Here is a 23144-nt window from a genome sequence, read left to right on the forward strand (position 1 = left end):
TTGGCCGCTAGATCGTACCTCCGAGTATGAATCTCTTTGAGGGTCTCCCTCTGGGATAGACACTTCACATACTCGGCTTTTGTTATTATACGGGCCTCGACCACCTCCACATCGTTCTTATATTGGGCCAGCATATCCTAAACCTCGGACAAATCATTCAAAGCCGCCTCCAACTTGGAATTCAGTGTGGTGTACTCCGGCTGAGGGCATCCCGTTCCAAGAAGGTCGAGTCCAACTATGCTCGAAGCTCATTGTTCAGCCGAGACCATTTGTTGGCTTTATCCTTCATCACCCGGAGTTGGTCCTTGGCCGATGCCAAATCCTCTTTGGTGTCATCCTTTTCTGAGGCCAAGAGATCCATCTTGCTCCCCAACTCCTCGGTCGAGGCCTTGACCTCATTCATTTCGGCCCTGAGCTGGCCTATCTTCTCTTGGACCTGCGAGGTTGTAGCGTTAGCAGTTGCGCTTAGCCTCTCGTTATTAATCTCAAACACCCTTACCATTCCGACCAATACGCATGCTCCCATTTCACCGACGAGGCCTCATTTTGAGCTTTTTCTAGCTCGGCTTGGAAGAGGGGGAGGTCCGTAAAGGCCTCATCTTTTTGCTCACTAAGAGCCTTGTACATGTCCTTTTGTCGGACCTACTCCTTGAACTCAAACTCGAGGTGACTTACCTCCATCCGAGACCAATGGAAGCTCTTATGATGAAGCACCAAGGCCTGAGGAATAAAAGTGATGAAATCATTAAAATATGCTAAGGCTAAATGAACACTTTAAGGGAAATAAGGAAAGGGAAACATACCTTGTTCAGTGCCTGTTTTGCCTAGTTGAAAAGGCTCAGCGCATCCACTTTGTTCATCTTTGCTTAGTCCTCTTCGGTCACCAAGCAACGAAGATAGCTAGCTATGCTAACCGTCTCGAACAGTACCCTGGTATTCGATGGTATCGTAAACATGACCGTTCTCTTATAGTCAGGATCTGTACTCGGGGCGGGGAACTGCTTCACAAGCTTTAGGCTTGAGCTCGGCCCATCTAACTCCAACATCACCTGTTTTCTCGGGATCTCGAGGTGGCCAAAACCGAAGTAGTCCTCCAGCACACTGATGTCCATGCCCTCAAGAAATAAGTTAAGGGCCTCATCTGTGGCATGTGATGCCTCGATCGTCTTTTCTCTAATGGCCCAAGCCTCGTCGAAAAAGGAACTCCGTATGAGATGGTGACTCCGGAATGTCAATGACGTCGGCAGCCCCTCTCACAACCGGAGCAGTTTCTTGGGAAGTAGTAGCCACGGGCTTTCCTTCAGGCTCCCGAACGGAAGAGGGCTAGGCCTCATGATTGCTTCCCTCCGATGTTGCCTGCTCTTCTGCAGCGATGGCCGGCTCATGGGAAACAAACTCTATGTCATCATCTTTAGGGTAATCCCTGAGCCGGTAAAGAGAATCAGGGTCTGGTACCCTGGTCTGAGTACTCCTTTTAGTACTCTTTCGGACCTTGACTGTGACCCTTTTTTTCTTAGCCTCGGATGGAGCATTTGAGGAGCCAGAAGATCCCCTCTTTATTCTCTTTTTCTCCTCCTTCTTCATAGCGGCCTCGATGGCAGGCTATCCCGAAGTGGAGAGTTTTGCATATGGGGACGAGGCCTCATCCTCATCCACCACCCAAAGTTCGGTGATCTTGGGCAGACCTGTCAAAAGAAGAAAGGGACTTAGTCAAAATGACAGTAGGATGAAAAGGAAATTCAATTGGGGGAAGCAGGACACTCACTATGGGAACGGGCCTCCCACTTGCCTTTTGAAAGTTAGCGCCACTCACACTCGGAGTATGTTAATTGTCTGCAGATCCTCTTGACCCACTCCTTGAAATAGGGACTACATTGGGAACTCGAGTGACCACTGCACAATGGGAAAGCCGAGCGATGAGAAAGAAGAATGAAATCAAAGAATTATTCTAACTACTTAAAAGGAGAGGAACTTACGTGTTAGGTTCCACTTCTCAAGGAACGGAAGGAACTCAGGGGTATGAGATCCTCGGTCTTCACCCGAACGAATCTCCCCTGCCAGCCTCGATCCATGTCTTCCATCGATGCTAGAGAATAGAACTTTCTTTGCCCGTCGGACAAGCTTGATTAATCCTCAAAAGATTTGAGGACTGTAGATACGAAGCAGATGTATGATGGTAAATCGGGGCTCCTCCGTGTTATTAACAAAATGACAGAGGAGGATCACGATCCTCCAAAAAGATGGGTGAATCTACTCGAGACAAACCTCGTACCTTTTGCAAAAATCAAGGACTATTGTATCCATCGGGCCAAGCGTGAAGGGGTACGTATACACACTTAAGTACCCCTCCACATGCGTGGTGATGTCCTCATTAGGGTCAGGGACGACCACTTCCTTTCCTCTCACTTGTAATCCTCCCGAACCGCCCGGAGTGTGTCCTCGGTGATGCAGCATATGTACCTCCTCACCTCGAACTCCTTATTTGGAGGCTTTTTCGACCTTAAAGTCGTTGTCTATAGAGCAGCCTCCGAGGATAAAATTCTTAAGAGGAGATTCCAGGGCTGCTTCCGAGAGGATCATTTCGACATCTGTGGTAGAGTTAAAAGTTGAAGGGGCGGTATATTGGGACACAAATTTTGAAGTTTTTGCCATCGCTATCTGGAATATAAAGGTTTGAAGACGAGTATGAAAGTTTGAAGGTGGGTATGAAGATTTGAAGGTTTGGCTTGAAGGTTTAAAGACGAAATATAAAGTTTTGAAGACGAAGAAATGAAGGCGTGAAGAACAATATATGGAGGTTTGAAGGAATGATGAACAAGTAAAAATTTCGAGGGTAATTCAAGAAGATTCGAAATCGGAAAGTAACAAAGTGAAAAAAAGGAAATCGAAGTTTTTATAGGAAGGGAATATTTAATGCATGATGTTTCGCATTCGGGGAGGGCCAATCGACAGCTGACACATGTCCAATGTCAGAATGACGTGATTGAAGGGACGTTTCACTGTCTCATCAGCCCGTTTGTTGCGTACGGAGGAAGGAACTAGGATCAATTAATCACTTCTCGTCATTTTGATAAATCTACTGTCTAAAAAGTAAGGGGACTATCTGTGTATGGGTAAAATCAAGGATAAAGCTATCCTTGATTTTCCAGTAAAAAACGAGAGGGAAGCACGATCTGACATGACCTCGAGTAAAGCCGAGGGGTTCCATGTCTCAGAGCCTGGGGAGGACAAATGATGCACTCGGGACCGGATTCAGCTGAGTATCAGGTCCGGGCAGAGTGAAGGGCCGAGACTAAGAAAAAGACAGTTAGACACGATAAGCAGAGAGCCGTAATATCCGCCCTTAATCTGATGTTATGGCGCAAATCTCGCTCGATATCAATTGCAAATCAACGTTTATTGGAAAGAGAAGATTTTTTGCCTTATTTAGACTTGTACTAGGAATGAAACTCCCTTACTATATAAAGGGGAAAACTTTTTCATTTTAAGACTATTGTTGACACATTTATCAAAGCAATAAAAGATTATATTTGTTCTCTAGCTACTATTCATAGTGTTCTTCAGCTGTTTATTTGTTTAGGTTCAACCGAGCCCATCTCGAGGGCTCGACCGAGGTCAATTTTCAGTGTTCATCCTAAATCCAGGCTTAATTATCCATCACGTTTGGTTTGATTATTTGTTCCTCTTTAATTTAATTATTTTCTGTTCATAGATCATTCGCGTTAAACTAAATCACGTATTCTTTAAACCGCGTAGAAATTCAATTGTTACTCATTTTAAAGGTAAACAAAAATAAAAAAAAATTACAAGAAGAATTGTGAACTACTGGCCTCCGCCAATTCCAAGTAAGAAAAAAAGTAAATGACTTAAGCAAACAAAAAAGATATGTAAAATGTTCGAACTCCCTGAATTAAACAAGATAAAAGAGAAAAATTAAGCATTAAACATTTCAAACAAAACATTGAGTTTAATCAAACGTCACGATCTTCTCTTGATTGTTAAAAATGAAAAGGGCTAAAAATATCCCTCAACTATAGGAAACAGAGTAAATTTGCTTGAATTTGTTCTCAAACATACTCATATCATTAGTGGATTGATTTAGGTTTGCCTCTCAAGTATTAAAAAAAGAATATGTTCGCCCTCTGTTTGCATTTGATCACAAATCTTACGAATATCTAAAGGCGAATATCTTTTTTCGAAATATGCCTTTATTATGAGTGGACTAGGTTATATTTGCCCCTTAAAATAACAGAATTTATTTTTCTTTGATCAATCCTAATTGATAAAATAAAGATGAATTCATCCCTATCTTGATAAGGTTAGTTGTCATTATCTTTTTGGTATTAGGTTTTAGTATAAGGGTTGGAGAGTGACTAAAAATGCATTACGTTAACAAACATAATGGACTATTAATGCTCCAGGTGAAAGAAATAACAATTGCACGGGTGCCCTATTTGATCGCCCCCATTCAATATGTACCTACTTTTAAATTATTATTTTTAGCTTGTACCCACTGATTAAATAACTCCATGCCTTTTCTCCTTTCTTCTTCTTCTTCTTCTTCTTCTTCTTCTTCTTCTTCTTCTTCTTCTTCTTCTTCTTCTTGTAACAGTGATTTTATATAATATTTCTAAACATATTTTAAGATGGTTTATGATGTTTTACAGTGATGAGTTGTTGTGGTGCTTTATTTTTTTTTACTACTGCTTAGGGTTTCTTCTTTTTCTTTTTCTTAATTGTAAGATGGGTTCGTTAGATTTATTGCTATTTTGAAAAATTGATGGTTGGGGTTTGTTCTTGATGATATTTGGAGGTTATGTTTCAAATTTGAGCCCGTTTGGAGTAGATTTAGGTATTAAATCCTATATTGGATTGTTAAAATTTGAAGAACAAATTTTTTATTTTGGGGCAATTTGCACTTCAAGCCTTTTTGGCCTTAAGTGCATGAAAACGTTGGTTGCACTTCAGACCTTTTGGCCTTAAATGCATCTGAAGTGCAATTTTTCACTTCAGACTTATTGGCCTTAAGTGTAGGAAAACATTTGTTGTATTTCAAACTTTTTGGCCTTAAGTACACCTGAAGTGCAATTTTTCACTTCAAACTTATTGGCCTTAAGTGCATGAAACTATTGGTTGCACTTTGGACCTATTTGGTCTTAAGTGTAATTTTTTCACTTTAGACTATTTTTTTAACTTCAGACCCGATAAGTCTGAAGTTAATCGTAAAATGGGTAGGGTTGTAATTTTTTTTTTTTACAAAGTAAATATAAGTTCAATTGTGATCCCAAAAATCGGATATAGATACAAAAGGCCTGTGAAAGAACATGGATGATTTCAAGTCCAAAGCCAAAGATAATGGAGTATTTTGAACCTTTTCACTCAAAAATTTTACATGCGCTAACGTGATTAGTGACACATATCTTGCAACAAAGTAATTTTAGAGGAAATATCATTTACAATGTTAAAATCAAGAAAGTGGCTTTTTAGGATATGTTATATGTAAAAGATAGATTTTTTATGTACAAAAGTAAATTTTTCATGTGTGAAAAAGAGGAGATAGGGTCATAAAACTAAAATCAAGTTTGTAATGATCCATAAAACCATTTGACCCGTAATTTTTGCAACTTTACAATCGTAATAGTATAATTAATACTGAGAGGGTCTGTTTGGAAAGCTACCAGGTAATTGAAATTGGTGTAATTACTAGGGTAGTAATTACACATCCTAGTAATTATACAGTATTATAATTACGACAATCTGTTTGTTTGTCATAATATAATTACAGTGTAATTACAAGTGTACTATTTGGTGTCACAAGTGTAATTACATAGTTAGATTAAATTTTAAATATAAAGTTAATTATCAAAACCTAAAAGTTAAGATTTAACAAATATATTCCTTTATAAATAATATTAAATTTGACATTTAAGATAGATATTGTTTCATGAAAATATATTAATTACTAATCATATATTTGTAACTAATATTGTCAAAATAATTATTTTTTAAATTAATATTATTTACTTTAATAATTATAAAAACTAAAAGTACATATTTTGTAAGAACATTATAGACTGCATGCTTGATAATATAATTTAATATTTATAAAATATAATTTCATAACATTACTTAAATATTCTACTAAAAAATAATCTATTAATTCTAACTAAAAAATGAATGGCACGCAATCTGAATTATTAAGTGAATACTGCTAAAGGAAATAAAATGGAAGCAAAAATATAACATATATTTAAAATTAAAAGAAGATTAACCTAATACTCTTATGTAAAATTACAACATAATATAAATAAATTTCAGCATAATTTAAGTAAATATAATTCAAAAGAATAGGAAACCGTAAGTCTATAACTTCATTCAACAATGAGATTCTATTTTAATGGCATCACTCATTATATGCTACGTATATTAATGATTAATAATTTCTAATATTAGGAGGAGTATTTTCAAAACTGGAATAATAACACAATTATGCTAAATCAAGAAAATAAAAAATAAAAAATATGAGCAACTACATGAAATCACAAAAAATAAAAGTTGGAGAATAAAAATATTATTTAAATATTAAAAAGTAATATATCATTTTAACATAGTTATGTTTGCGTATAACCTCATCCAATAACAAGGTTCAATTTTAATTACATCACTCATTATAAGTCAAGTTTGTGGATGACTTATTCTTTCTAAGATTATGAGGTATAATTTTCTTGAAAAAATAGAATAATAACATAATTAAGTATAATAAAAAAATAAAGAAAAATAATTAAGAAAGAAATAAAGTATGAGAAATTATGTAAAAATTTGTGACGTAAAGGTTGGGAAATGAGAAATAAGAAAATAAAAAATAAATAACGTAAATAAATAATATTGGAAAAAAAGAATTTTAAAAGTTAAAAAAATTAAAAAGAATAAAAATAAAAAGTAAATTAAAAAGAAAAGAAAAGTGATTCAAGAAATAACCTAGTAATTACACCATACCCATTTATAATTTTAAAATTAAGAAAATGACATTTTAAGATTTCGTACGTTTAAAAATAATCTTTTATATATAAAAAAAAGTATGGCCATAAAATTAAAAATAAATTTATAAAGAGCCGCAAAACAATTTGATAATGAAAATAACACCCTTTTCCGTATAATATTTTAAACTTTCTAGTGTGGAACAAAACAAACAACACCAAATAGATCTTGCAGAGGGACAAAATCGTAGCAAAAAAGAAGCCAATAAGAACAAGAACCCAGAAAACCCAAAGATAATCTCATAGTCTTCTTGTTACTCTACTCCGCTCGCTAACATTATCATCTTTCTCATCTCATCTTAGCCACCTGTGTGGAATCCATGGCCGCCCACACAATATTCACCACCACCACCAGCACTACCAATTCTTTGTTATTCTCAATCGCTGCCCCTAACACCAACCCCTCTCCTTCACTTCACTCTTCTTTCCACGGTGTTTCCCTCAATCTCAAGTCAAAGACTCCCCAATCTTTGACACTTTCTGCTGCCACTGCTCCTAAACTTCTCACTGTTTTTGCTGCTACTAAGAAAGCTGTTGCTGTCCTTAAGGGAAATTCCAATGTTGAGGGCGTTGTCACTCTCTCCCAAGATGATGATGGTTGTTTACTTTTCCACCCTTATTGTTGTCTCATTTGTGGATTTTGACCTAAAGACATAAACTTTTCTGTTTATTTTTCCTCCCTTTATGCTCTAATTTGTTTTTCTGTTGTCACATTTGTGGATTGTGACCTAAAGATGGGAACTTTATTACGAATGTTTCATACCCTTTCTTCTGAATCTTTATCTGTTCATTTTTCCACCCTTTATGCTCTATTTGCTTTATTATTAGCACATTTCTGGAATATGACCTAAAGATGAGAGCCTTTATTTCATACCCTTTTATCTTAATCTTTGAAGGGGAGCCTTGGTGTAGCTGGTAAAATTGTTGCCATGTGACCAGGAGGTCACGGGTTCGAGCCGTGAAAATCTGCATACAATATACCCTTGTGGTCCGGCCCTTTTCCGGACCCCGCGCATAGCGGGAGCTTAGTGCACCGGGCTACCCTTTATCTTAATCTTTGTTTGTTTATTTTTTCCACCCTTATGCTCTAATTTGCTTTTATATTGTTATATTTGTGGATTCTGGCGTAAAGATATAAGCTTTTCTACAAACACTTTGTACCGAATTTTCTATATCTGAATATAGAGAACTTCTAATACTTCTGTTTGTATTAGCATAATATTGGCATGAGATTAGTTTAAAGGGAGTAACATCGTCAGTGAAGATCGATATAGCCAAACCTTACTTGTTTGGGACTGAGGCATAGTAGTTATTGTTATTTATCCTCATTTGTTTTTGTATTACCATATTCATTGTTTGTGACCTAAAGATGTAAGCTTTTATACGAATATTTCATACCCTTTTATCTGAATACTTATTTATTTGTTCTCCTCTTCGTATAGGTCCAACCACTGTGAAAGTTCGCATAACTGGACTTACACCTGGACTTCATGGATTCCATTTAGTGAGTACATTTTTATCATTTGAATGTTATGGCATTGTTATATAGGTGTTTATTGTTTGTAACTTTTAGTGAATTATGGTTAATGTTATGTTTTGGTTTGCTTTGTTTTATGTTATAGCACGAGTTCGGTGACACTACAAACGGGTGTATGTCTACAGGTTAGCTTTTGATCTAGTTTTCAATTTTGACTTAATTGAGATGCTGGTTAATTGCTACTCTTGTAGTGACTAATTGGAAATATCTTTACTTCTAGTTTTGTGGTAGTAGTTTGAAGTTTCGTCCCACTGTTTTACTGTAGGACCCCATTTCAATCCTGATGGCAAGACACATGGAGCTCCTGAAGATGAAATCCGTCATGCGGGTGACCTGGGAAACATAGTGGCCAATGCCGATGGTAAAAAAACATGTTCTCCATTTCTTCTTAGCGCTTTTGACTATATTTTTGTTTGTTAAGATCGATGATGATTTTCTGTATTCTTAATTTTTCTTACTGTATGCAGGTGTGGCTGAAGCAACAATTGTAGATAATCAGGTTTTTATATCCAAACCTTGTCTGGTCATTTCAGTGCTCGCACATTTTGTGCTCTACACTTGTTATTGTTATAGCTTTGGGATAAATTAGTGACTCTACCTTTTGCACACCAAGCAGATACCATTGACTGGTCCAAATTCAGTTATTGGAAGAGCACTTGTGGTTCACGAGCTTGAGGATGACCTTGGAAAGGGTAAGGTTCTGCATTATAATTTGAAGTATTGGTCCTTTTTATCTGTGGATTTGAAAAGGTATTCCTGTGAGCATATCAAATTTATTTGGTGTACTGCTACACACTATCTCTTATATTTTGGGAGGTCAGCATGGTGCCTTTATGAGCTAACCTCCTTTTGGTGATCTGTCTTTAGGTGGCCATGAACTCAGCCTTACCACTGGGAATGCTGGTGGACGATTGGCATGTGGTAAGAAAGAACTCTTTTCTCCTCTTCCCCTGCTGCTCTCTCTTCCGTCTGGTGTAATTTCTTATCTGTTATTATTCTTGCTAAATTAAAGGCTAAATTAGTGAAACTTAGCCCGATATTGCTTTAGTCATAGTTGCGCGGTGTTCGTAATGGTTAAAGATAGACTTAAGAGCTTATTTTGCAAGTGTTTCTTGTCTAAAACTTTATTGAGCTTGGAGACAAATGCTCATTTGGGGAAACGAAGAGGAGATGCATGCTCAAGATTTTTTTTTTTCCTCTTCAAAAGGCAGCTTTTTTTTGAGTTGCTTTTGGTAATTATAACTGTTAATCATGAAGGATTCTCTTCTTTCCTTTTCCCTTTCTTTGGAATGCCGAAGGGTTGTGCAAAGCTCTTATGTCCTTATGCTGTCTACTATATATGCTAAACCTTCGTTTTTGCCGTGTTCTTCATTTTGCCCTTATTTGATTCCCTCAGGTGGTGTTAGGAAACACTCTGTCACAGGCACACAGTATCAGTTTGGTTTAAGCGCTCCTAGCATTAAAATCTGGTTTCTGAATAACGCTTACTAGACTTACTAATTGTCTGTTGAGAAACCTCTCTTTCTAAACCTGTAACCAAACTGACATTTGATTTGGTTAGAGACAACTGCACTGCTCGACTCTTTTAGCTATTAATTAGTAAGTATAATTGTAATTATCAAAGAAGAACAATATGAAAAGCTCTAGTAACTGTAGAAAGAATGAAAGATAGCTCTAGATTTTTTCTGAGTTTTCCGTTGCCAAATACCTCATTTATTGTTTCGTTGCCAAATACCTCATTTATTGTTTCGTTGCTAGGAGTTTGATTTTCGCTTCCTTCGACTAGACTAGTAAAACCTCTATAGTCTAACAAACGAACCAAAAGTAAGACAGGTTCTTCCTCTGGTGCTTATAATTGTATTGTGTGGTGGCATTTTGTTTTGTTTGATGTCCTTGCGTATATTGTCTCTGTCTGTTGCCCCCCCCTATGTAGTCAGATCTGGACGAAATTCATAAATGCTAATCTGTTTGGGCAATTACCTAGCCATTTGAATACGACATCACTGAGTATAGTTCATTCTTGATTCAAGATTGAATACTTATATGCAGCATTATGCATGAAATAATTTCTTTGTCCTGCACATGAATTATGGAAATTAAAATTTTAAGTAGAAAATTATAGATGAACTCCAACAGTGGCATTAACATTTTGCACATCAAATTCCTGTGGAACCAATTCATTTCTTCACCTTATTTCCTTCTAGATACACAAACCATTTTTTTTTATGTAGGTGTAGTTTTGTACGGAGTAATGTTCATTTCTATTTAATAGTTGAAGGAATCAGAGTATACACGTATTCATGAAGAAACTACTTGTAGGGCCTCTTAACTTGCAGCCTTGTCTTTAATATTCATTTTTATTTAAAAAATATATGTGTGTGTGAATAAACTTTGGGTAACGGCAGCCAAATGTCAGCCAATAAAACAAAGTTGGTCACTACTGAGGCTGCTCATAAAAGCTGTTTCTGGGCTGATCTCAAGGTTGAATAGAAGGAAAACAAACCCTCCTAAGAAGGAAATTATGACTAATTAGACTGTTCTTGACCAAATGACAACATCTACATAGGAAAAGAATGTGAGATACATGATAGAATTAGCTTTTTTTTAATTAAAAAGTTGTATTTCATTAACAAGAAGGGAAGCATAGGTTACAAAAAAAGGGAAATATCAGCCCAAATGACAAAAAAACTATTGTAAGACTAAGGCGCTGATAAATTCCAAATAAGAGTCAGGGTTATATACAGGTGTAAACTTAACCCAACTAAAAAGATTAACTAAACATTTGGCCTTGAGTGCATGGTTGGCAGTTGAAATGCCATCAAAACATCTTTGATTCCTTTCTGTCCATATGCACCACAAAATACAAGCAGGAATCATAGACCATATCCTTTTGATGGACTTCCCAACTCTCCAGGCATTCGAACTCAAGAAAGCCTCCCTGACATTACATGATAAAAGTAGCTTTATGCTAATTCAGTGTCTGCGGCAATTTTGACTTTTCCAGAGAGCATCAGATCAACCGTTGACAGCTAGGATAATTTTTACACGTTTATTTGTGGCTTCTTTCACTTTGAAATTATGTGCCCTCTATTAGGGGACGTTACACTTCATGTTTCAATTTCCTTGAGAGTGTCTTGCTTGCACCAGACGTGAGCCCCTTTTTTCGTCTAGTTGTTGTGCCTTTAGTGAAGAGTTCAAAATTCTTGTGCAATATATGTGATATCTAATGAAACCACTCAAAAGAAAACCTTTTCAAGCTTTCTCCAACTCCAGCATCCTACACCATTCTGCCCATCGTCCACCAGGTGCCAGCTACCAGAAATAGACTGGTATTTCTTTTTTTCTTTGTGCCGAGTTGTTCATTGCCCTCCCCCCTCTTTGTTAACCGAGACTGATTTATTATGACTGAACCTTAATTTTAGTTAACCGAAAAGCCTCTAGTTCAATCAGTAACTGTGCAGGGTTTACTTGTCATTGGTCTACGCACAGACTTTTGAACGTTATTGCGCTTTTTTTTGTTTTTTGATAAGGACTTTTGAACATTATTGCTATAAGTGTTAGAAATGTTGTTTGAGGTTATGTGGGTTTTGTCTGACGTGGATATGTTGAGAGGAAGATTCAACTGCAATAAATTAGGAGTAGTCTCATAGAATTTCCAGGACATATTTTTCTTTCAGAAGAGAGGCTTCTTGTGTACTTTCTTTTTTCTCTGTCATACTATTGATCTTTGGGGGGGCGAAGAACTGGTTAAAAATAATTGGTTGCCATTTTCGTTAAACTCCATCATTCGCCCTGGTTCTCAGTGACCTCCTCGTGAATAGTTCTAATACATCTGTCGTAGCTCTTGAGAGCTTTGCCATCTCTGAGGCCCCTTGTATTTCTTATGGTTTTAATATTATTCGAAGTTTATTCACTTAGAATCGTCTAAATGCTATGTATATAGAGACTCCCAAAAATACATTTTGACTAATGTTCGTTCTGAACTTTTCCTATGCAGGCATACTTGGTTTGACTCCAATATGAAGTAATCAAGGTAACAGTATAATTGATTGTTATCTCCTCCCCAGGTTCGGAATAAAGCTCTTCTACATGAGTGTGTTCTGAGATATTCTTGATGGTCTAACTTTGAACATGTATGTACTCTTGCCAAATGTAGCGCAACACTTTTTTCTTCAATACACTGGAATTAAGTAGCTATTTTAGCATCCCTTGAGTTTTGGCTATCAAAAATAGTTCTTTTCATTCCTAATTCTGTCGATCTTTAACTATTTGCTGCTTCAGAGACAACAGGTGGTCTTGGTTTATAAATAGCCCCATCTACGATTTCCTTTACATTAATCGTTGAATGATCAACATATAGTGGTGCCTGCATATTAGTATGAAAGTATTTTGTGATTGAAATTTAGTAAGTGGAACATGGTCTGAGGTTACATGAAAATGGTTACTGTCCAATATACTTGAAACTCACTATTTAGTTGCTAATTTAGAACTCACTTCAATTCCAAGAGATATTTTAGCAGAAAAGTGAAACCATTATATTTAGTGTTTAAAGTACCTTTTTTTTACATCCTGCAATCATTGTGCATTTGCCAAGAAAATATCTTAGAATTTTCATTTCTTAAGTAAAACCTTTCTCATTATTGCTTGTAATTTGATAATTGAGATTGGCTGAAAACTTAACTGCCTCTTACTTTAATCATTCTGATATAAAATACCACCTAATAATGCTTCTTGCTTTCATGTAAAATTTTGCCCACGCAAATATCGGTCAATCTCTTGCTTTACCTTTATACGCTACTTTAGTTCATGACCATTGAAGACGTAAAAGAACAATAAAAGAAGAAAAATGAAGAGAAGGTTAATCATGACATATTATGTTGAAATTAACTTTCGTCAAGAATGGTTATTTTTACATGTTTTGAGATAGTAATAAACAATTTTTATCCATTTTTCTCCAGGTGTGTAGTCGAGAAAGTCAAATGAGAAAAATTTACCTACATTTTGGTGTATGTAAATAAATAGATGGATATATATATATATATATATATATATATATATATTTTACCAAGATGCTAAATAAGAATCTAAAAGAAGTACTTTATATTTATTCACTTACTCCTGAACTTCATATAATATAGTGACATAACATATTTATTGTTCCTTGAGATATAAAAAAAATGTTTTAATATTAAAATACATGGAAAGAAAAAAAGCAAGAATAGATCAGGTAAGTGTTTTTGGTGTGTATGAAAAGTATTATAACAACTTTGAAATGTAAAGAAGAGTGCAGGTGCAAGTTTCTGCAAGTGGCAAAAGAGTAATGCAGGGGTGTTGAAAGGATTTTTTTTTTAATTTCCCACCCGATCTCGGTAACAGTATTATGGCCCGAATAATCCAGATTAATGCTGCAGAATCAGATTTTTTTTTTACTCACGATTTAAACTCAGACCTTTTATTAAGGGTGAACTGATCGAGGTGTAATCAGGTGTTCAAATGTTAGATTAACTCACAAGTGAGTGAGAGATACTATGCTATAGCGTCGTATTTCAAAGTCTAAATATGAGAAAAAGAAAGTAAAGAGTGACAAGTGTAAACCAACTTATGAGATAAAAAGTCAGTAACGTGAAAAGGAGGGTTTCGATGGAAACCTTACCTTGCAAAATATTTCAATTTTAGAATTTTTCTTTTTCTCTGTCCTTTGTGTGTTTATTGCATTAGTTACAACTCCCACTACTAGTTTTGTGAAAGGAAACTAGTTCCATTATACCATAACTATCATTTGTTAACCAACTTAAGGAATTATTTCTAGCATCTTGGCCATGGGTTTCGGGAAATTAGGACCCTTGATATTCATTTCTTTGGAATGTAATACTCGAATTGTGTGATACAGTAAGATGTTTCCATGACTGTCCTGAAGGGTATTATTTGGTGGGGTGTGTGTGTGGGGGTGTTGAAATTAAATTTGAAAAAATTGTGAAATTTACAACGGAAAAGGGTCAAAACTACCCCTATCGTTTATTAAATGGTTTTGAAATACCCTCCGTCCATCTATTTGTCCAAAAATACATACCACGTTATTTTTATATCTAAAAGTACCCCTCTTTTTAACGGTGCAGCACGTGGGCTCCACGTCTAATGTGTTGTCATTTTTTTATTGGGCCACGTGGCTCTCGTTCCGAAACCAAATACTCGCCCCATTAACCAAACCCGCCCAATTATTTTCCCGACTCATTATTTTCTCTTTTTCTTAATTTTTTCCATTTCTCTTTCTTCCTTCTTCCTCTGATGGGTTAGAAAAGAGAAGTTTTGGCTGGGTGAGAATCAGATGGGTAAGAAAAAATGGAGACGATCCTTCGATGGGGAATTTGCCGGCGACTGCTCCGGCGAAAGCCCAAGTTTAACCATGATGTAATTTGGGGAAAATTTTCTATTACCGGTGAAAAACCATGATGTATATCTCAAATTTTTTGCTATGTAATTCTTGTTGCTCTCATTGAGAGCCACCATTCTATGAAGATTTTAACTTCTGATATTCACGGTGTAAAAAACAATCCATAAAAAAGTTGACTTAATAGCTAAAAATTATAAGAATAAAAAAGGTTTTCAAGCACACGGCTTGAAACATAATTTTACTTTCCTGATCTCGAAGCAGTGACGAGTGTTGTATGGAAGCCACGAAACACAAATACATTTTGCTTGAAGTACATAAATGTAGCTAGAAGAGGCAGAATCAACCAGTTTTAGCAACTCGCCCAGCAGTTTAGCTAAGCCCGTTTTGTTTTGTAGAAGCCATTTTTGTCAATACTGCATAGCACGGAAAAATGGGTAAATGGGTCGGACCGGGTAAATGGGTAAAAATAAGACCCATATTTGATTCTTGGTCAATAATGTCATGTGGCCCAGTTAAAAATTGTCACGTCATTAAATGAAAGACCCACCAATTCTGCCGTTAGTCGCGGGGGTATTTTTGTTAATTGAATTAACGTCGTATATTTTTTTGGACGGATAGATGGACGGAGGGTATTTATAAATCATTTAGCAAACGATAGGGGTAGTTTAGGCCCTTTTCCGAATTTACAATAGACAATATCTTCGCCTCCCACTTTTATTTAGAGAGTGTACACTAATTACTAAGTCCCAAATAAGTTGGAGTTGACTCTATAAATTCGGGGGATTTGTATCTATACCCGCTTTTTGTGTCACGTTTTAACTTGTGTCTGCTTTTCAAAAAAATTTGCAAGCGTACCTACTTTTTCGCATAACTTCAACATACGGGGTTGAAGTAGCAAAGGCAATCACGCAAAACTTCAGCATTCTAGTAGTCGGGCCTGAAGTTCGGCTCTAGAGCTAAAGTTTTTGTTTGTAACTGGCGAAGTTTTTGTTTGTAAGCTTCAGCTCTAGAGTTGAGGTTTTTGTTTTTTAACTATCGAACTTCAGCTCTAGAGCTGAAGTTTTTGTTTGTAAGCTTCAGCTCTAGAGCTGATGTTTTTGTTTTTTAACTATCGAACTTCAGCTCTTGTTTGTAAGCTTCAACTCTAGAGCTGAAGTTTTTGTTGGTAAGCTTCAGCTCTAGAGCTGAAGTTTTTGTTTTTTAACTATCGAACTTCAGCTCTTGTTTGTAAGCTTCAGCTCTAAAGTTGAAGTTTTTGTTTGTAAGCTTCAGCTCTAGAGCTGAAGTTTTTGTTTTTTAACTATCGAACTTCAGCTCTTGTTTGTAAGCTTGAAGTTTTTGTTTGTAAGCTTCAGCTCTAGAGCTGAAGTTTTTGTTTTTTAACTATCGAACTTCAGCTCTAGAGCTGAAGTTTTTGTTTGTAAGCTTCAGCTCTAGAGGTGTCTAATCAGTTCACAGGGATCATGGCCATTTCATTCGTTCAGCTTGGACGCATCGACAAACTTTTGCACTGCATTGTGGTATTGAGTTCCCTGCAACATGTAATAGATGAACAGAGCTAAAGAAAAGAACAAGAAGAAAAGGAAAACCAATAAGCACCAAGCCTTGTTGATGTATAAAAGAACGGGAAGGATGGGGGTGCGAGGTTGAAGGGTAGAGTAGACAACCACCCAACACACAAAAATAATCTACTCTTTATTTACACAATCTTTGATATATGCATCTACATTGAGTTTTTGATGCATTGATATAATGTGAACATGCAATTCTCTAGGGGAGTGAACATTCTGTTAGTTTCCAAAAAACAGAAATATATTTTTATTCTTGTAATTAATCTAAACAGAAAGAACATCCACAGTATTGAAATAAACTGATGGTGGCAAAAGATTTCCCTTTCTCTCATTATTGAAGTTACTATTGCAGAAAAGGGAGAAGGAGAAGTTTGAGAAAGAAGAGGCAGGAGAAAGGGGGCTGAAGTTGTTTAAAAAGTGGGTACAAGTTAAAAGTTTTAAAAAGAATGAGTATTGACTAAATGGGGACGACCAAATAGGGCGTCCCGTGCAATTTTTACTATAAATTCTCACGGTCATATTTCTCCATTTAAGCTTTCATGAAATGTCTTGTTCAATTGCATTATGGGCTATTGTTTCTATTAAGTGAATAAAAAACGGCTCTAAGAGATGCTCAGAATTTTAAGCAAAGAACATGTTTCAAGAGCTTCCATATTAAGCAAAGTCTTTATTCTTGAAAAGCAGATTCCTTATTAAAAGTAATTATTTGGGATTTTGGTACACTTATAGATACTACTTAATGTAGTAGGTTAAAAAGGCAGTGAACCTCAAGAGAGGGAGTTCACCAAACTATTTTGGAAAGGTTGATTTCTAAATGTGAGATAACAAAAATCAATTAAGTATAACGGAGTCTTTTCACTGTATTGTTCCAATTTTATACCTCAAGAGACAAAGGAGTAATTTCTAGAAAGTGTTATTATTGGACAAAATTTTCTTCAAGTCAGAATTCCCTTTTTATTGCAAAATAGATTGTACCATTCCCTGGTACAGCAAAAATAGTTGTGATATATTATCAATTTCTTCGCTTTATAATTTTCGTTTTTTTATAATAATTGAGGATTATGCACTAGCTAGTCAAAGCGTTGAAATACTTGCATAACAATTTAGTAACTTAGGAAAAGATGAACCTCTTTGCGTAATGGGAAATAGAGTATGACCTAAGATTAATGACTGCAACCAATTAGATCTTTACATCAAAAGGTAACAGCTGATATCATCATAACATGGTGAGGATTAAGAAAAATCTGAAAAGTTCTGTATGTTTTATAATTTAGTTTGAGGTTTATCCAAATTAAGTCCAATCTAGCTTCCTTTGATCTTTTTTTATAAAAAAAAAGGAAAAAAAAAGATAGATCTTAATTTCGATTTTGCTCACTGTTAGCATGCTAATTTAGGCTGTATCTAAAATTTGCAATGCTATATATTTTATTTTTAAATAGCATATAGTACTGAATCAAGTCTTCTCCCGGTAAATTTCGATTTAGAGAGTAACCAACAAAGAGAAAAAAGTTTCAATCAAAAAAAGAGTTTCCAAAAATAGGATTATCATCATATCTCTCCTCTTTTTTTTTTTTTTTTTTTTTGTCTTTTTCTTTCTATGAGTACTCTAGTAACGTTCATGGCCTGGTGATAAAGGTCATTGTAATCTTTGGGGGAAATTATAAAACTGGCCGGTCGGCTGAAACTAATTGCATTCGTTAGCCGAAAAGAGTATAACATATGTATTTTTATATATAGTACATATACACACAAAAATATATATTTTTTATTTTTTGAGCGGCTAAAAGTATACATTTCTCTGACCTTTAGCCTTTTACTAGCTTGCAGTTTAAAAAGCAGCAGCCAATTTTATTTAGTTAGGAAGTACCAAGTAGTAGTTTTCTCAAAATTAGTTCGAGAGGATTGGTTAGCTATATTCCTAGTCAACTACGGACCAACCATTAATATGCCAAAATCTCTGGTTTAGGTGGTCTTTACTTCTTAAAGGCTAGGGTTAAATTTTGTCCGTGTACTATTCAATATCGAGTGATTTTATTTAGACTTTTGATCTAATATTAATCCTACTATTAGGAAAAAACCTCATTTTTGCCCTTAAACTCTAATAAAATTTCGATTTGAGGATAATTTTAAATATAATCAAAAGTTGAGAGATAAAGTTGATTCTTTTTTTCTCGAAGAATTTGGACACATGGAGTTCATACATTTCACGCTAGAGCTCAGTAATTGTAAGGGCAAATGCGAAATAATTTGCAACATGAACGGACAAAACATGTAAGGGGAACAAAATTGAACAATTTTAGATAATGCGTGAATAAATTTAAACCTTTTCATTTTTTTAAAATCGCATATGAAAATCAGCGTGAAAGAAAAAGAAAGAAAAAAAGAATAAAGAGATATAGCGACATAATAAGCTTGAAGATCTGAAAAAAAAAAAAATTGGCTGCTGGAAGTGAGATTAACAATACCTAAAAATGACTAGTTTATTGTATGCTATCTTTCTTGATAATTGTAACAAGTTTCACCCAATGGTTCATCTAATTACCCTTTTCATTTGAAATGTATAGAAATAGTATAGACATAGTAATAGTAAACAACAACAAAAAAAAAGGATAGAACGGACAGATCCACTAAAAAACTACACTTTGAAGCATTCCCTTTCTTGCAACTTTTTTTTCTTTTCCTTTTTTTAATGGTTGTACTTTTCTTGATGATGTCCTATAGCTTATTCTCACTCAACCTAACCCACCCTACCCCCACCCCCACCCCCACCCCCAAAACCCAAGTGGAAAAAAAATGCTTTACTTTGCAACTAGTAGACTAAAAGAGTGTTAAGGTTGTTATTTGATTTGCTTGCTTGCCGTTTGCAACTTGTAATAGAAAACCTTCTTGTTATGAGTGGCTCACAAACTTCGTAGGTTTCACGTATCTTATAATAGCGAATTCAGAATTTAAACGTTGTGAATTTATGGTATTGTCAAAGTTATCGATTTTATTTTGGATCGGCCACGGACTTCAACATTTTGCAATGAGAAAGGAAAATTAGAAAGAAAAAAAGAAAAGAAAAAGTCAAGAGAACTCATATAGTATTATATAATGTTAATATAGTATTCTTAATATATGACTATTAATCTATTATGCCTTGATTACCTTTTCAAGAAATGATAGGTTGCTAATTACGGGCCCCTAAATTCTTAAATCATGCTAGTATCTAGGGTTCTACCATAGGCCGTCCCTACCATTTTAGCAAATTGATTTGGGTCTGATTTCTTTTTCATATCTTTCAGTTGTCTGATTCATATGATTAACACGACAGGTAAAAAAAAAATTGGACTATGGAGTGTTAAGAAATAGACCAAATATAATCAAATACAAATGATTTTTTTCTTTTAAAAAAAAAAATTAGCGCTTTACTCGAAGGGGATAATTAAAGTGCTATCGGTCAATAGAAGTTCTCAATTAATTGTTTCGACTTGAACCCATATGTCACGACCCGAATTTTTCCACCTTCGGAAGTTGTGATGGCGCCTACTCGTGAAAGCTACGCAAACCGACAGTTAAAGTTTTACCACCATTATTATTAATTTAACAAGAACAGATAATAACTAAAATAAAATGATTATGAAATGTGGAAGTGATATAACAAACCAACAGTCTAATACATAGCTACCCGCAAAGATTGGGTGTCACAATCCACGAACGACTAAGATTTTACTACAAATACAAGTGTGAAAGAAGTACAATTGTTCTCGAAATAGAAGAGACAGAAGAAAACTAAAGCGGGGAAGGGGGACTTCAGGCTCTGCGAACGCCAGCAGATCTACCTTGGTCTCCTTGGACTGAAGGCAACTACCTCAAGCTACTCACAGGATCCGGCACCGAAATCTGGACAGAAAGTGCAAAGTGCAGTATCAGTACAACCGACCCCATGTACTGGTAAGTGTCGAGCCTAACCTCGGTGAAGTAGTGACGAGGCTAGGACATGACAACCATATAAAACTGTGCAGTTGAATCATATACGAACAGAACAATAATAACAGGAAATAACAGATAAAGATGGAAAGGGGAACATGCTGCGAGGAATATCAAATTCTAACAGTAATTCAATAGAGAAACAATAATGAACACCATATTTGTATCAACAGGAATAATGAAACAGTAACACGTGCATGGCATCACACTTCGTGCTTTTACTCTCGTTCTCACCATTAGAAATAACAGAAACGGCATGACATCACCCTTCGTGCTTTAACTCTCATAATCATGGCACGACATCACCCTTCGTGCTTTAACTCTCATAATCATGGCACGACATCACCCTTCGTGCATTAACTCTCAAATCATGGCACGACATCACCCTTCGTGCATTATCACTCACAATATCGACACGGCATCACCCTTCGTGCATTAACACTCTTCTTCACCCAAATAATAAAAACAATGACGTCCCGACAAGAGAATCAACAATGGAAACAATAATGTTTCGACAAGGGAATCAACTATGACCAATCTCGCTTCAACAATTAACTTCACATAATAAGTCTCAACTTGAGTCAATACTTAACAATGGTCAATTACCAAGGAATATCATAAGTCTTATTCAACATGGATAATCATCAATTTAAACATGGACATGACATAATAAGAGTCACAACAATAATGGTATAAGACTCACGAGCATGCTTGACACCAACGTATAGATATTTGTCACCACATCTATACATCGTACTCAACACTAACACGTAACAAATAAGACCACGACACATATTCCCTCAAGCTAAGGTTAGACCAAACACTTACCTCAATTCCACGGCCAAAAGTCAAGCCTCAATTACTGCTTTACCTCTCGATTTCACTTCTAATCCGCTTGTGTCGAGTCATAATTTACTTAATAACATCAATAAATACTAAATAAATCAATTCTAATGCATAAATATAGATTTTCCAATGTTTTCCCCAAAAGGTCAAAAACTGACCCCGAGTCTGCTTAGTCAAAACTCGAAGTTCGAACCAAAACCCGATTATCCATTCACCCACGAACTCAAATATGCAATTGATTTTGAAATTCGACCTCAAATTGAGGTCCGAATCCCCAAAATTTAAAAATCCTAATTTCTACCCAAAAATACCCAATTTCCTATGAAAACCCTAGATTTTGAAGTGAAATCATGTAAAAAGATGAATTAGATTGAAGAAGATGAGTTAGAAGTCACTTACCTATGATTTGGAGAAGTTTAGGTCTTTGAAAAATCGCCTAGAGATGTTTAGGGTTTGAGAGAATTGAAAAATGATGAAAATCCCGTCTCAAATCTCACTTAACAGGCCGCAGATATCGCAATTGCGATCTGAGGTTCGCAATTTTCTGTTGCCTTCGCATTTGCGACAACTCTGACCTTCGCATTTCTGGCCAGAGTGTCGCACTTGCGAGGATGGCCTGCCCAGGCCTGGTTCGCATTTGCAACATTATTGTCGCATTTCCCAGGCCTGCTCACTTCGCAATTGCGAAGCCTGATCTCGCAATTGCGAGATCAGAGGCCTGTGCAAAAATACCAGATGCATCAGCTGAGTTTCCTAAGTATTAATCACTCTGTGGCCTATCCAAAACTCACCCGAGCCCTCGGGGCTCTAAACCAAACATGCACGCAAGTCTAAAAACATCATACGGACTTGCTCGTGCGATCAAATCATCAAAATAACATCAACAACTACGAATTTAACCTCAAATTCATGAAATTCTTCAAGAACATTAAAATTTCCATTTTCTCAACTAAGGGTCCAATTTATACCAAATCAACTCTGATTCTTACCAAATTTCACATATTCGACTTAATTATTATTTTAAACATGTACCGGACTCCGGAACCAAAATACGGGCCTGATACCATCAAGATCACACACCATTTCATTCCCAAAAGTCCTTATATTTTCCAGCAAATAATTTTCTATAAAAATTCTTTTCTCGGGCTAGGAACCTCGGAATTCTATTCTGGGTATATGCCCAAGTCCCATATTTTACTACGGATCCTACGGGACCGTCAAATTACGGGCCCGGGTCCGTTTACTAAAAATATTGACCGAAGTCAACTTTAATTAATTTTAAAGGCCAAATCCAATATTTTTCTTAAATTTTACAAAAAGTTTTCCGAAAATGCTCCCGGACTGTGCACACAAATCGAGGTGAAAGAAAATGAGGTTTTCAAGGCCTCGAAACCAAATTCGGATTCTAAAACACAAGATGACCCTTTGGGTCATCACGTTCTCCACTTCTAAAACAATTGTTCGTCCTCGAACGGACATAGAAAAGTACCTGAGTCGGTAAAAAGTTGAGGATATCGGCTCCGCATATCGAACTTTGATTCCCAGGACGCTGCCTCAATAGGCTAACCTCTCCACTGCACACGAATTGAAGGGAAATTCTTCGATCTCAACTGACAAACCTGTCGGTCCAGAATAGCTACCTACTCCTCTTCATAGGTCAAGTCCTTGTCCAACTGGACCGTGCTGAAGTCTAACACGTGGGATGGATCGCCGTGATACTTTCGAAGGATGGACACATGAAACACTGGATGCACAACTGATAAACTCGGCGACAACGCAAGGTGGTCTGTAAG

General features: G+C 36.0%; 1 protein-coding gene across 1 annotated transcript; it reads left to right on the plus strand.

Moving 5' to 3' along the window:
* The first annotated feature begins 7175 nt into the window (after nucleotides 1–7175).
* LOC107806960 (superoxide dismutase [Cu-Zn], chloroplastic) lies at nucleotides 7176–12779 on the plus strand. Its single transcript, XM_016631233.2, has 8 exons — nucleotides 7176–7634; nucleotides 8480–8541; nucleotides 8660–8699; nucleotides 8840–8935; nucleotides 9042–9073; nucleotides 9191–9266; nucleotides 9442–9495; nucleotides 12572–12779. The coding sequence occupies exons 1-8, from the start codon at nucleotides 7358–7360 to the stop codon at nucleotides 12595–12597; spliced, it is 663 nt and encodes a 220-aa protein (XP_016486719.1). The 5' UTR covers nucleotides 7176–7357; the 3' UTR covers nucleotides 12598–12779.
* Nucleotides 12780–23144: the final 10365 nt, after the last annotated feature.

Source organism: Nicotiana tabacum, chromosome 18 (assembly GCF_000715075.1).
Source record: "Nicotiana tabacum cultivar K326 chromosome 18, ASM71507v2, whole genome shotgun sequence".
NCBI classification, from domain to species: Eukaryota; Viridiplantae; Streptophyta; class Magnoliopsida; order Solanales; family Solanaceae; genus Nicotiana; species Nicotiana tabacum.